The 15268-nt window shown below is 39.3% G+C and overlaps 1 protein-coding gene and 1 non-coding gene across 2 annotated transcripts in view; one reads left to right on the top strand and one right to left on the bottom strand.

Moving 5' to 3' along the window:
• The first annotated feature begins 1192 nt into the window (after window positions 1–1192).
• Window positions 1193–1299, top strand: LOC142453922 (U6 spliceosomal RNA). The gene has a single exon (XR_012785477.1). It is a non-coding gene; the product is annotated as a U6 spliceosomal RNA (small nuclear RNA).
• Window positions 1300–4197: 2898 nt separating this feature from the next.
• ZNF318 (zinc finger protein 318) overlaps window positions 4198–15268 on the bottom strand; it is a 38571-nt gene continuing 27500 nt past the window's right edge. The window contains exons 7-10 of the mRNA XM_075555058.1: window positions 10281–10484; window positions 9726–9825; window positions 8774–8892; window positions 4198–8497 (exon numbers count right to left, since the gene is read on the bottom strand). Of these exons, the coding sequence (XP_075411173.1) occupies window positions 5273–8497; window positions 8774–8892; window positions 9726–9825; window positions 10281–10484 (3648 nt within the window). The 3' untranslated portion in view covers window positions 4198–5272. The remainder of the gene's footprint in view (window positions 8498–8773; window positions 8893–9725; window positions 9826–10280; window positions 10485–15268) is intronic.

The following is a 15268-nucleotide window of genomic DNA, read 5'->3' as shown; positions in this document are numbered from 1 at the left end:
ATAGAATAGCATAGTATTTCTAGTATTTTGTGAATTCATGTTATGTGACTATTTGCCAACTATATAAAGTCTGTTGTTTGTAGTATTGAGCATTTCCTTTAAAAATTCTTTTGTATCAAGTGGGTGAAGGGAGACGTTGGACAGGGAAAGATATGACAAAATAATAATTTATAAATTATCAAGGGTTCATGAGGGAGAGGGGGTTGGGGAGGGAGGGGAAAAAATGAGGAGCTGATGCCAGGGGCTTAAGTGGAGAGCAAATGTTTTGAGAATGATGAGGGCAATGAATGTACAAATGTGCTAAAAAAAAATTAAAAAGCCAAGAGTGGCAGAATAGATTTTTTGAAAAGAATCATCGTGTAGAGCAAATGTTTTGAGAATTATGAGGGTAACGAATGTACAAATGTGCTTTATACAATAGATGTATGAATGGATAGTGATAAGAGTTGTATGAGCCAATAAAATTATTTTAAAAATTCTTCTGTATCCTGAATTTAATAGTTATACTTATATTGGGAATGCTATTATCACAATACTATTTTTAATTTAATAAATCATTTTATTGGGGCTCATACAACTCATCACAATCCATACATACATCAATTGAGTAAAGCACCCTTATACATTCGTTTCCCTCGTCATTCTCAAAATTTGCCTTCCACTTGGGTTCCTGGAATCAGCTCGTTTTCCTTTTACAATACTATTTTTTTTCAAGGTTACATTTTTTTAAACATTTTATTAGGGACTCATACAACTCTTATCACAGTCCATACATATACATACATCAATTTTGTAAAGCTCATCTGTACATTCTTTGCCCTCATCATTTTCAAAGCATTTGCTCTCCACTTAAGCTCTTTGCATCAAGTCCTCTTTTTTCCCCTCCCTCCCCGCTCCCCACTCCCTCATGAGCACAATACTATTTTTAAAGAGACTCACAGCTCGGTGAAATTTTAAATTCCAAGTATATATATTTTTAAAGTTTGAAAAAATAATTTTAAAAAATAAAGTTGTTTTCTTTAAAAATCATATACTTTACATGGGGTTTTTCTACTGAAATGTTTTGAACATCATTGTCACTTTGGATTTAACTACTAATGAATGTATAGAAAGAAATGATTTACTTTTGGTATTTCAAAACTAAAAATCTTGAGAAGAGTAAAACTTGAATTAATATAAAAATGCAAACAACGTGCTTGCTTCGGCGGCACATATACTAAAATTGGAACGATACAGAGAAGATTAGCATGGCCCCTGCGCAAGGATAACACGCAAATTCGTGAAGCGTTCCATATTTTTCATCATCCCTAACCTAAAAAAAAATGCAAACAACAAAACAAAAATGTAGCATTATTTGCAACATAAGGAATAAATCTGGTAGCCATATTTATTTATATGAAATTTTCCCAGGCAGTCAATTTTCAGAACATAAAGCCAAGTTGGGAAAGTAAAAAAGAGGTTCAAACAATTCAGTGACATTGGACAAAGCAAAAACAGAACAGAATTGAATTTTTAAAATTTTCATAAATCAGAATGATAACTGGAATGGAAAAATTACTACTGGAAGCTCTATTTAAAAAAAACAGTTACTACTACCACATTGATTCTTTCATCCAATTTTTCTTGCATGTGATGTGTAAGGAAATTTTGAACAATAAATACAATAATGAAAAAAAATACAGTAAGCAAAGGCAGACTTTTGCTTTGGAGAGCTTATATAGTTGAGGTGGGGGACAACGGCATATACTCATACTAATCAAAGAAACTTAAGTGCTAATATATAAAAGTACACAGTGCCCCAACAGTATACATGGGATGAGTTGAGGACGAATCAGGTTGGGGGCTGATTTTTTTAAGGGCAAAATTTCACTATAATTCAAATGAATACTGATATTATACATACTGTTACTACACATGAAAACTGTAAAAACACTGTCACAAAGTTAAAAGCTAATGAGGCTACAATTCCAAATTATTTCATTTATTTATGTTCTCACATAAATTATTAATAAAAACGGTTTAGTTTCTTACCCTAGTGGTTTGGTAGGTAAGCTTTGTTCAGGTGGAAAGCTAAGATCCAGGAATATATTTTAAAAAGGAAACAAAAATTTCTCTCGCTAGCTTGTTAAGGGTGTATCTTCTCTGGACCTTCCCTACTTCATTAACACATAAAACATCCCTACTAGGATATGGTAGCCTCACTGCTCCCTACCTCAAATTCTTCCTTAGTCCCTAAACCTGGCAATTGGATAATTATATGCTTTGTTCATCAGTTAACTTTATTTCATCATGAGATGGCGTTACATGAGGTAGTGGGAATAATCTATGTTTATCAGCAGACAGAAGAGATTCTAAGTATTCCATCTTGATGTAAAAATATACTCAATACTATAATAAATAAGAAACCATTGCCATGGTGTTGAATTCTCATAATGACCCTGTAAGGCAGAGTAGAAATGCCCCGTGGAATTTCCAAGGCTGTTCATCTTTATGGCATCAGGCTGCCACATCTTTCTGAGCAGCAGTTGGTGGGTTCAAACTGCTACAAGGGGTCCTCATACAGTAACAGTATGAATAAAAAGGTAAGAAACAAACTCTACTTTTGTTCTCCTCGCATGGCTTCTCTAAAAGGACAGTATCAAGGAAGAAGGAAAAGCAGCACTTTTTCCTCTAGATAATAAAAAAACCTTACTGCCACTGAGTTGATTCCAACTCATAGTAATCCTAGAAGGTAGAATTAGCCCCTGTGGGTTTCTGAGACTTTAATTCTCTTTTTTTTTTTTTGAGACTTTAATTTTTTTATGGCAGTAGATAGCCTCATTTCTCCCACCACCAACTATAGAATCCTAAAGTTCTCCTGCTAGTTCGAGGTATAACGAAGAATGCAGTTTCACCAACCTAGCAGTGGGTATTATTCTAGAAAAAGCACAAGATTGGTAAATGTCTTTGGTGCAAAACCTGAAGCTATAGGGCCAAGGCTACAAATTTAAGGCAGTCAAGTATAGGTGTTGGTTAAAGTACACCGCTCCCCCTACTTATCATTCCTAGTTTTGCCTCTTCTCTTTAAGTACCCCCTCCTAACCTCAAAAGAAAGACTGACTCTCACTGAGAGGGGTAAGTTAAGACAAGGATCTGGATATGGTAATGCCTCCCTTTCCCCCTAAACCCATCAGTCTCTCCCCAAAGGGAAGTGGAACTTATTGAATGAACAGGCCTAAAAATCAATACTGGCATTTTGAACTTTTAAATTCGTTGAATTCCTATACATAGGATCCTAGGTTAGAGAGTACGTAGTTCTGGGGAAAAGTCTCTTTCTTTAGCTCGCCTCTTCTAAGTCTTTTGAGACAGGCTGATTTCCAGGCCATGAAGGTACACTGAACACATGCTTCATTTTAAAAGGCAGGCACAGGGATATGACTCAGGACAGTTATTTCCTGTACACATTAGGTGCTGACATGGTCCTCTTTCACAGAGGTACAAAATCTATGGCATGGTGAGGTAACTTGTGCAAAATCACAGCAAGGAAAATGGCTGATGTACATCAAGGATCTAGCTCTTTCAAACCCATAATCCTTTCTATAGGAAGAGAAGCCAGGATAACTCCCAAATTGGCATTAAGGCTCTTGAAAAAAATCAAACAACCTTCCAAAACTCAACCTGGTAATTCTGCAGCTCTACAGATGAGAAAACTGAAATAAAGTCTTAGGAGAAAATGGTAGCATTCTGTATGATTTTTGAAGGGAGTGGTGGGACACTGAAGCCTCTGTTGAGACAAGTTACAAACTGCTGACAATAGGGACATCAAGCAAAAACGGGTCAGAGATTAGAACACCTAAGGAGTGAACGCCTTGATTCCCAAGAACCTCAAGACCATGGATGTCCGTGGGCAGGTCAGTTCCCAGAGGATCCTGGGCAGAGCCAGCACAGGTTGTATGAAAAGCTTAACAGTAGGAAGATACCAATACCAGACTACCACTGACTAGTTACTACCCATCCAGGCAGCACTGGGGCACACACTGCATAACTTAAAATCCTAGCCATGCTGGAAGTAGCACTATTATGAATGGAGAGAGAAAGGTTGAGTGGGGGTGAGGCCAGACAACAGTGCAGCAACAGGGATTCATTGTTAAAGTTTTCTAGAGTTCAAATGTGTGTGGTTTCAAAACAAAAAAATCCAGAAAGAAACATGAGATTAATGCATTTATTCCAAGTAATTAACACATGAAAAAGTTAAACTTGTCCAAGCCAACATAAGAAATCTTTAATTTTTTTTAACAAAATATACAACCCAAAACATCACACACTATGGTGAAAATAACTTGGGAAAAGGAGAGGTAGAGGAGATACATATGAGTTTGTGCAACAGAGAATGAGTCCAATCCCAAGACAAGTTTCAGGATCATCTACTTCTTCAGAACAGAAATGGGTGCTAAACAATTTAATACAAAGTATTTACTGGATCACAATACAGTGAACAAGAAGCCATTTCAAAAACAAAAGTACCCTCCCCCCCTCCCCCCAAATTACATCTGCTTCCGGCACTGAGTCATGAATGAGCCTTACCGATTTGTTGTCTTCCAAAAGTGAGTCTTCCGTGTTTACTGAGGCCATTTCCAAACAGGCTTGTGGGTTAGCATGACGGTCTCCAGCAGAGGCAACACAGTAAGGGATGTGTGGGGCTGACAAGCCACAGAGGAGTAAATGAAAAACAAAAGAGCTACTCACATTGAATTTCAAATAATATTAAGGCAGGCCCATCCGAACTGGAAACCTAAGAGATGAACAATTCTTCATCAGTAGAAACTTTCCATTTCAGAAAGCGTGGTAGTGTTTCTCCCAGAGATCCATCAGGAAATTGGGTGGGTATAAAACACGGCAATTGGAGAAGTCAGCTCTGTCTCCCTCCTCCCCCAAATTCCAGAAATGGCAGGGCCAAAACCAAAATACAATCAAAGTACACTGTGTGGAATCAGATAGACATTTTACTTTAATGACAAACTATGAAAAAGTAAATTGTCCAAGGAAAAAAAAAAGAACAGAAATTACCTTTTTTAACAGATATTTATAGAAGTAGTTATGATAGATTTATCTGATATTTTAAGGGAAACGGAATAAAAAGGAAGTTTTGAGCTTCCATGGACATTTACTGTAAGATGTTGACTGCATCTCTTGGCATAGGTTCCAGAGATAGCCAAATAGGTGGGTTATCTGGGTACCTGATTTCTAGATGCCAATTAGAATTCACCCATAATAGCTCTGGGTTTACATTGTTTTAGTTGTGAACACTGGATTCCACGAGGTCCTGGATTACATCAACTGCAGCTTCTCGCTCAGGTATTTGCTGAAAGATATTACTTTCAACTACCTGTTCCCCAGGAGAAGATTCTGATCTGTCCTCATCTACTTGAGGAATTGTTACCTCGATGACAGGTGCAGCTGGTATTTCTAGCTGAAGGGGTCCCACCTCCAAAGAGTTACACTCAGGAGGGTGACCTAATTGAGAGAGAGAACACAATTTGTCTTTCTGAACTCCAGATGTCCGTGTAACAAAGTCAACAAGGTCTGGAAGGCAAGGAGAGGGTCCAAGGCCTGAGGAGTTCGTTGTTTCTGATTCTAATCTGAGTGACTCTTGCTCCTCTAATTGGGAAGTTTCTTCTACCTCCTCAGGCATCATTCCTCTTGCCAACAAGTCAAGGGCCTGCTGTGTTACATCTAGGCCCCCCAAGCCAAGGTCGACATTTTGTACAGGTAGTCCAGTTTGTATAATGTTAGGAGGGATCCTCCTATTTTGCTCATCTTCTGCCTCAAAGTTTAGCACCAGGGGTTTTGAAGACTCTAATGGAAATCCAGAAAAAGATGGGATTGGTTCAAAGTCAGCAGCAGTGGATGTTTTACAGCCTTTAAGTGATGCCAGATTTTCTTGACACATTTTCTGAGACAGAACAGTTGGGGATTGACGTGCTGGTTCCACCTGAGAATGGCAGAAATCAACACACTTATCTCTCCGTGCAGTAAGCTCCTCTAATTTTAAGTCTGTTGTTTCAAAGTGTGCTGAGGTCTTGCTTTCTCTTGTCACTGTTAATTGTGAATGGGCATTTCTTGGCTCCATGGTTTCTATTTTTTCTGGGCTTTCCCAGGTCCCTGGCTTCTTCTTCTCATCCCAAACAGCCAGTTTCAGTTTACCCTGGAAGCCTTTTGATCTTTCACTCCTGAGTTTGAGGCTTCTATACCTAGAAATCGTGGGGGCGGAGTCTGAAGTTGAGTTTTCTAGCCAATCTTCACTACCAACTGAAATTCCTTGCTCCTGTGAACCGTCTGTTAAACATATCTCTGATCTGACTGAGGAAGCAAGAAGTAACTTGGAGGTAGAATTTGTCACAGGTTTATTTTGTGAACTCTGGAGTAAAGACCTAGCTTCTGACAGAAACGAGTCTCTTTTTGTAGAAGAGAGTGCCTGTGCACTCAATCCCATGACGACTTTACATGGCATTTCACTTCCTGCCATCAGTTTCTTAGGCTGTTCCGCTTCTTCATCAGTCATTAGCAACTTGGGTAGTTCAGCTTTTCCCTCCCATATGTATTTGTTTCTATCATTCAAATCAGAATCTTCTATGTTGTGGGGCTTAAGGTCCCCACCCATTCCCTCCTCCACCATCCCCTTGGAAAAATTTGCTCCTGTTTTTTGTAGTTTACGGTTTGTCTCCACCTCAGTTTTCCCACAATTCTCAGATTGATGAAGCTCTCGGTTTTCCTCATTCTGGTTACCAGATTCTCTGAGGTGGAGTCCCACCAACTGCTGAGGTCTCATTGTATGACAGTATATATCTGACTGCTGAAGGGGTGGCTCTACACCAGGTGGTCCTGGTTCTCCAAGGTCAAGCTTGACTTTTCCATCGGGAGACATGTCCTTATTAGCATCACTTTGGAAAGAGCTAGAAGACCACACAGCCGACGATGGACTGTTGGGCTTTGGGCTAAGAGTTTCATAATGCTTGCTCTGACACAACCTTGTCAGAGGCTGTAAGAAGCCCTGGCTGCTGGCTCTCATTTGGGGGTCTGTGTGTTTCACAACTGACCATTTCCCTAGGGACACTACAGTTTTGGCAATGGGCTCTTCAGGGTTGCTCATTAAACACCTATCCTCGGGCAAATCCTCTTGGGATGCACTGCTGCTCAAAGGAGAAGTGGAAGAGTTGTCTGAACTTTCTGCTCTGGAGAGGTTGCTATTTTCTCCATTGGCCAATGGACCACCACTCAGTTTAGTTTCAGGGGTTCCCTTCCCACCACTGCTATAGAAGATGTCATACAAATCCTTAGCATTGGCGGTGGCTAAGCATGAATTTCGCTTCTCCAATTTTTTTGCTTGTTCACTGAAAACACTTGAGAGGGGTGGAGGAGGACGCACTAACAGAGAGAATAATAAACCCTGGTCTCTGTCACTCTCACTCACCCCGGGTGCAGTCTCATCAGAAGGAATGGCAGCTGCCTGTGCTGAGGCCACAATGGCTACAGGCACTACTGAGTTCAAAATGTTAGGAGCCAGGATGCCAGGGTTGAGAGTCTGAGATACAGTTGGGCTTGATTTTACTGGAGCCAAGATAGCATTCGCTTGACCAGGAGATGGGGCAGCTGGATGAGGCAGAGCAGGGGGTGGTGGAGGCGGAGGTGGTGGAGGTGGTAGCATTTGCTCAGGTATATGGGATGGTTCATTTTTTTCAGCTTGCACCATTTTTTCCTCTGTAGATCCTTTTAGAATCACCTCTTCTCCTCCAAATGCCTTGGAGATGATGTCTGGAGGCAAAAGGAGATCAGCTGTGGACTCTCTGACCACTGGCAGAGGCTTAGCTGTAGCTCCAGAAGACTTGATGGATAGGAAGGTGTTAAGAGGAGCTGGCTTGCTCACTGTGGCTGAACCTGACTTGCGGAGTACTGTGGACGGGATAGGCAGGTTGGGTCGGATCTTAGTCTGTGTTGAAGTTGTCACAACAGGCATCCAAGGACTGGTGTGTGCAACCACAGTTTTCCCAGAGAGCTTGATTTTGATGGGCTTTGTCTTCCCAGCTTCAGCTTTGCTATCTTCTTTGTCCTTACTGTTTTCCGTCATCTCTTCCTTAGGGATAGCTGGGGTCACCACTGAACTTCTTTCTTCCTCCTTTTCTGGCTTCTTCCAACTGAATTTTCCAAAAGATGAAGATGCTGGAGATTCCTTCTTTACCTCTTCCTTTAATTGGAGTTTGAGACTAGACTTCCTTTTATTTTCAGGGGAGTTTCTACCCTCAGAGAGTTGGTCTTCTAGTTCCAGGGCGACCTTGTCATCCTCCATTATTTCTTTCACAACCTTTGCTTTTTTTTCTTTTGTTTCCTCCTTTTGTCGCTCACTAAGCTTGCGCTTAAGCTCACTCTGCCGTCGCCGTTCTGTCTCTAGGACTACAGCCAAACCAGCTTGGCGGTCCAGATTGCGCCGCTCCTCATATAATGGGGTTTCATCCACATATTTCTGGAAAGAAAAAAGATAAAGGTTCAACAACTTGTCAAAATCCTACCAAGGGAAAAAAAAATTTGACTCCACTACTGATAGAACTCATCTCATAGAAAATCCCTAAAATCACCTTCCCTAAGGATACAGACAGTCCCATCAACTACATCACTAGGGTTATGGGCAATTTCCTGATGGTTGCATGGAAGGAATGTCAACCAAGCTTCTTTCTGTCTGACAAAGTAAAATGAATGCTGCATAAAGTGTGAAACCTTACAGGCCATTACGAAGACACACCTTGTAGTTCTCATTGTGTTGCTCTCCTTTCACATGCTGCTCTCCAGAAATCGAATCTCCCAAAAACTCCTCACAGAGCTGGCAGTAATATCCAGTGACGGGCATCAGGAACTCAGAGCCTGGAAGTAGTAGAAGAAAGTTGGAAATTGTTTCTACCCATATTTACAGCTAACAAAGGAAATCCCATTAAATTGCATGAAAATGATATGGAAGAGAGGACCTTACCTACTTTGAAATCAAAGGCAGTACCTTCGGTAAATGAATCTCAATGACAGAGTCTTCCAAATCTAAAGTTTGACTCTGAAGCTCTCTCCCCTTTAGCTTTTGGGAACACTAATTGATTGATTCAGGAGTTTCCTCTGTCAGACCCACTTCTGCTATTGATTCTCTCCAAATTTCAGCTAGCCTTAAGCTAGTCTGAGGAGGTTTAAAAAGTACTCCCAATTACCCCAGTACCATTTGTATGAGAATCTCTCGTGTTGGTATTAATTACTCAGAAATTTACTTCAACCAGATCTAAAGGATGTGGCAGCTTGTAGCAACTTATGGAGCTAAGAAATTGAGCAGTGTAAAGGCAAAGAGACTCTACTTTTCATTTTACCCTTAAACAACTACTCAAAGTATTTTAGTTATTAGTTCAAAAGGTAGTTAGAATAACTACGTTTTTTAAGTCTGGATTTCAAATAAACAAATAACAGTTATTCTGCTGGTTTAGAGTGACACGTCTATGTTTTCCCAGATTTTTGAATCCAGATTATTTTTGTCTGACAGCTCTCTTTATTTCTTCAGGACCTACAGTACATACCTAGTGTTTTACACACAGAAAGTATTTTCACAGTTCTGTTAAAATGAACTGTTATGTCTCATCCTATACTGCTTCCTAACACCTTATGTTTCAGAAATGCCTCCTCCTTGGTAAGAAAGATACAAAGGAGGCACGAGGAAAACGTACCTTTTGCAGGAACCGTTATCTTGTCAGTGCGTTTCACAGCCTCTTGCTTGGCCTCACTCTGGGTCTTTGAAGCCCAAGGTCTGTTGTAAGGATCCAGGGTCTATTTGCAAGAGGCAGAGGCGCTCACACAATAGCACTAAAAGTTCAATAACCTGCTTTTCTCTTTTCACCCACATAAGACCAGGGGATCACAAGCCCCAGCTACCCACCCCAACCCCCATCTGCCAACTGTTTAAATGGAAAACCACCTGTGGAAAGGTAAACATATGTTAGAGCATGTACTAGCAATGAATAAAATGAAGCAAACAAAAATCAGATATTCAAGCAATCAAACGAGGCAAAAGCCTCACTTACACTTGTCTTGGGGTTTAGATACAAGACAGGTTCCCTGGACAGAGACCTGGGGATATTATCTCCTTTGATGGTATCTATTGGATCTTCAGATTGGGGCTCCTGCCCCTATGAGAATGTTTCATTTCCAGGTTTTGTAATGTCAAAAATATATAAGTTTCAGGGTAAGGAGAAAACATGGGACTCGCAGGACAGGACACCTACCTGTGCGTGCTTCTTATTGTGCATATGGGTGAAGAAGTCAAACATGGTTCCACAGATGGTGTTACAGTCTTTGCACCAGTGATTGCCAGCATCATAATATTCATGAACAGTAAGGGCCTGGTCAGATTGCTTAGTGGTTGGTTGGAGGCTCTCAGCAGGCTGGGGGCTCTTAGCATGGGACTTCTCATTGTTTACTTTTGATTCCTAATGACGAGAAATTTGCACTTAGCAAGAATTCAAGGCAACTTACATTTGCCTTCTTCCATAATTACAACTACCACAATAATAAAACTCACTGCCATCGAGTCAATTCTAACTCACAGAAACCTTTACCACAATAAAAGCACCATATTTCCAGTGCCTGATATTAGAGAAATGAGTCCCGGTGGTGTAATGGTTAATGCTCAGCTGCTAACCTGAAGGTCAGCAGTTGGAACCCACCAGTTGCTGTGAAGTAGAAAGATGTGGCTGGCTGCTTCTACAAGGATTTACACTAGAGCACAGTTCTACTCTGTCCCATAGAGTTAAAACGTCAGAATTAACTCTTCTGCAGTGAGTTTGGTCTTGGTAAAGCTATAGAAACTAAGGAGAAACCCAAGGAAAACTTGTCTCCAAGGTCCAAATAAAACTAACTAGACTCCATAGTACTATTTCATGATGAAAAGTAAATCAAATACTTATTTATATATTCTAAAATATCTCTAAAACAGCGGTTCTCAACCTGTGGGTCACTACCTCTTTGCAGGGTCGAACAACCCTTTCACAGGGGTCGCCCGATTCATAACAGTAGCAAAATGACAGTGATGAAGTAGCAACGAAAATAATTTTATAGTTGGGGTCACCACAACATGAGGAACTGTATTAAAGGGTCGCAGCACTAGGTAGGTTGAGAACCACTGATCTAGAAGAACATTCAAGATGTTGAAAATATTGGCTGCCCCTGGAGATAGACACTAGATAGATAGAAGAGGGCAGATTTTTACTGTATACCCTTTGGCAGATTTCAAATGTGTTGCCTATACATCCAAATACATTAATTAAATTGAAAAAAATTTACAATGACAACTAGGAACGGGAGAAAAAATAAAAATAGAAAAGGATAATTAACAAGTAAGGCAAAGCAAATGCAGAAAAAAGACAACAACTCACTATCAGTAATTCACCTAGTATAAAAACTACAGAGGAGGGCAGGGTTGTGTACAGACAAAGTAGAAAGTCATCTATAAAAAAATAAAAATAAAAAAAGAACGTCATCTATTTTGAATACCACATAGGAATTTAGGTAAAATATTTCAAACTACTGAAAATATTATGATTAGTATTTGAATTCTCCTTAAAACACAGAAGCTCTCCAACATTATCAAATATAACAAGTGCTTTACCATGAATTAATTTGTCAGCAAGCTGGAGAAAACGTACTTAGGAAATAAGAGTTTGGGTTTATGTCAGGGTATAAGCATAGAAAAGGGTAATTCTGAGTTAGGTAAGGATAAGATTCTACAGTAAACAAGATGAAGGAAACTGGCCTCTGGAATACTGACTGGTAGAGCAAAGTTGATAGGAGGAAAGAAGAAAAATCATTAGGGCAACAAAGATAATCATTCACTATGAGAACCCATTCAATACACAGAAGAAGGAACACATGGAGGATAATCTAAGAACTCCTATTACCAAACAAAACTCACTGTATTGAGTCAATCCTTACTCATATGGGACAGAGTAAAACTGCCCCTGTGGGTTTCCGAGACTGTAACTCTTTATGGGAACAAAAAGGCAGTATTACTCCCAAAGCGTGGTTGGTAGGTTCAAACTGCTGACCTTGTAGTTAAATCCCAATGTGTAACCACTATGCCACCAAGGCTCCTAAGGCTACACATTACACACCTTAAATTGTTTACCCTTTTACCCAGCAATTCCACTCGGACATTTATCCTAAGGATTATCTGTACAACAACATTAAAATCAAGTTGTTAAAAGTGTCATAATAAGAGTACGCTTACTGACATGGAAAATGGTCCATGATATAATAAGAAAATTAAATATTAAAATATATTTGAATATCAGTAAAGATAAGCAAATAGGCATAAAAATGTCAAAGGTCACCTTTTCCAAAAGACCTCCCCTAACCACTTTACATAAAATATACAGTCACACTATGTCCCTTATTCTGCTTTTCTTTTTTGAGTTACTTATCATCATGTAACATATACTATATATACTCGACTATAAGCTGACCAGAGTATACGCCAAGGTACCTAATTATTACCTGGGAAACCAGAAAAACTGATTGACTCGAGTATAAGCCTAGGGTCTAAAATGCAGAAGCTATTGGTGAGTTTCAATAATCAAAACAAATGAAAATAAAATTACTAAAAATTGAGACATCAGTGGGGTAATGTATTTAAATAGTTATTTTAAATAAAAAACATAAATAAAAGGACAACAAGCCATTTAGCATTAGTAAACCAGCACAGTAAATGGAAAATAGGTTCAACAAAAACAATAAGGTATCAACAATGATACCTTAAGAGGACTATTCCCTGAGCTCAATCAGCAACCAAGCTAAAATATAAAGTGATAAAATCCTTCAAAACTGGATTCCTCATCATCATCTGTATCCCAACACAGAGCTTCAGCTGGTGTGAGGTCATCGTAGACGCTGTCCTCACTGAGATTGCCGTCATCACCACCACTGCTGTCATTTTCATACAAAGCGCAGTCTTCACTGCCATCCACAGCATTACTAATACTACATTTCTGGAAGGCACGTCGCACCATGTCTTCTGGAATGTCTTCCCATGCATCTCGAACCCACTTTGCTATTAACTCTATGTCAGGCTTCATGAGATTTCCTCCTTTTGTTAGTCGGGCTTGACCAGATGACATCCATTCATGTCATATCCTTCGCACATGGTCTTTAAAAGGCTTATTTAAAGATACACATCATAGGACGGCTCTGATTGGTTAGATGTGAGTAAACAAACATTCAAAGCCCTGCAGTGTCAGCGGGGCTTTGAATGAACAGTGGAGAAAGGGCAATCACCTGTGAGATAACAGGCGCTTATCCTGTTACCTCGAGTGGGCCCCAGCGAGATGTTACACGTCGCTGGGGAACCACTGACCCATGTATAAGCCGAACCCCAGTTTTTCAGCACATTTTTTGTGCTGAAAAAAACTCGGCTTATACACGAGTATATACGGTAGTTGTTTATTGTGTCTTCTAATCTCGAGAATAAGAATTTTGTCTCTATAGCTCTCTGCTACATCTCAATATCCAGATCAGTGGCTGGCACCCTTTTTGTGATCAAGAAAGAATTATTAAGTGAATTCATGAGAAAAATGATTTGGAATAATATACACACAGTATTAATAATGGTTATCTCCAGGGGAGGTAAAAGTGTGAGGTTGCATGTGTGTACACAAGAGAAAGTAATGCTCACAACAATTATGCACATTTAAAGAAAGAAGAAATAACAAAGACAGGTGGAAGAGAGTAGCTCTAGCTGAAATGAAAACTAGATTACAACATAATCCTGGTAACTTCAGAGAACATGAAGACTTACCCCAATCAAGCTGGTACATAAGATCACCCCCAAGCAGTACATAAATTAACTATAACGGGCCAACACTTCAAGTTTTTCTTTAACCCAAAACCTCTGAATTCAGTGATCCAGGTATAAAAGATTATAGCCCTTCCTGGCTGAGGAAGAGAAATACTATTCCAAAAAACGTGGATAAAATAGAGCAGAATGATAAAAAGAATCCAGAATATCCTCCTTCTACCATAAACTGAGCATTTACTATGTGCTAGACATGGTGGATGTCACAGGAAACACAAAGATAATTAAGTTATTCAGTCTTATAATGGAAGAGATAGACACTAGAACAAATTCCAGATAAGAGGGAAAGAAATTAGTTTTAACAACAACAAATTACATATTATGAGAGCACTAATAACTGTGAACTAAATCCATGAGAGATTCTAAGAATTCCTCACAAAGCTTAAAAAGGGGAACCAGGAGAAAAAGAATGATTAATGCACAATCAGGGAGGTGTGATATCATATTACACATCTAGAAAACTGCAAGCATTTTGAAGTGGTAGGAGTGTAAAATACAACAGAGAGAGGGTTTCAGGAGAAAGATTCACTATGTAATCAACTTCAGCACTATCATGTGCCAGGTACTCAACTATGTATTAGAGATTAATTACACTTATAGATGAGACAGATATGACCCTTGACCCCTTATATAAAATAAGTATACATGTAATTCTATAATTAAAACGGTCAAAAGTGCTAAAAAGGAAAATGATAAACTATGATGAGAATGTTTATCAAGCACAGTTAGTAGTATGGAGAATCAGTAATGGGAGTTAAGAGAGTAATTAAAGCTGAGATAGGAAGGACAAATATGAGCTCGTAAGCAAAGGGACAAGAGTAGGGTTTATATGGTAAGCAAAGGGAATAAAGGATGCAAAGGCATTAGAGAAATGCTGTATCTGAGAAATTAAAAATCTAACAAAGGAAATATAGTGAGCAAGGGAGAAAAATATGACTTGAGGCTCAAAAGACAGGCAAGAGGTATCACTCTCGTTGGCTGTAAAGTGGAGAAATAATTAAAGGTTGTAATACAATCATGAAATGAAGACAGCAACAAAGATGAGGTAGATGGTACAGACATACTTTGGAGAATTGCCAGATTTATAATTAAGTGTGTAGCAGCTAGGGAGAGGGAAACTCTAAGGATCTTTTTTGGGTTTTGGGCATAAAAATTGATGTTTACTGGTACTATTTATTGATAATGGGTAACATTGTTAGAAGAAAATGTTGGAGGGAAGGTGACCACACTCACTGGTTTAGTTGGGACATGTTGATTTTAAGGTACCTATGAGACTTGTCAACCTTGCTTACTGAAAGTGAGGACTTGAAGCATTTGCTGATGAAGATCAAAAATGGCAGATTTCAGTAAGGATTTACAAATCAATGA

The sequence above is a fragment of the Tenrec ecaudatus genome, chromosome 7 (assembly GCF_050624435.1).
Source record: "Tenrec ecaudatus isolate mTenEca1 chromosome 7, mTenEca1.hap1, whole genome shotgun sequence".
In the NCBI taxonomy this organism is placed as follows: Eukaryota; Metazoa; Chordata; class Mammalia; order Afrosoricida; family Tenrecidae; genus Tenrec; species Tenrec ecaudatus.
This window is presented reverse-complemented; position numbering and strand designations above follow the sequence as displayed.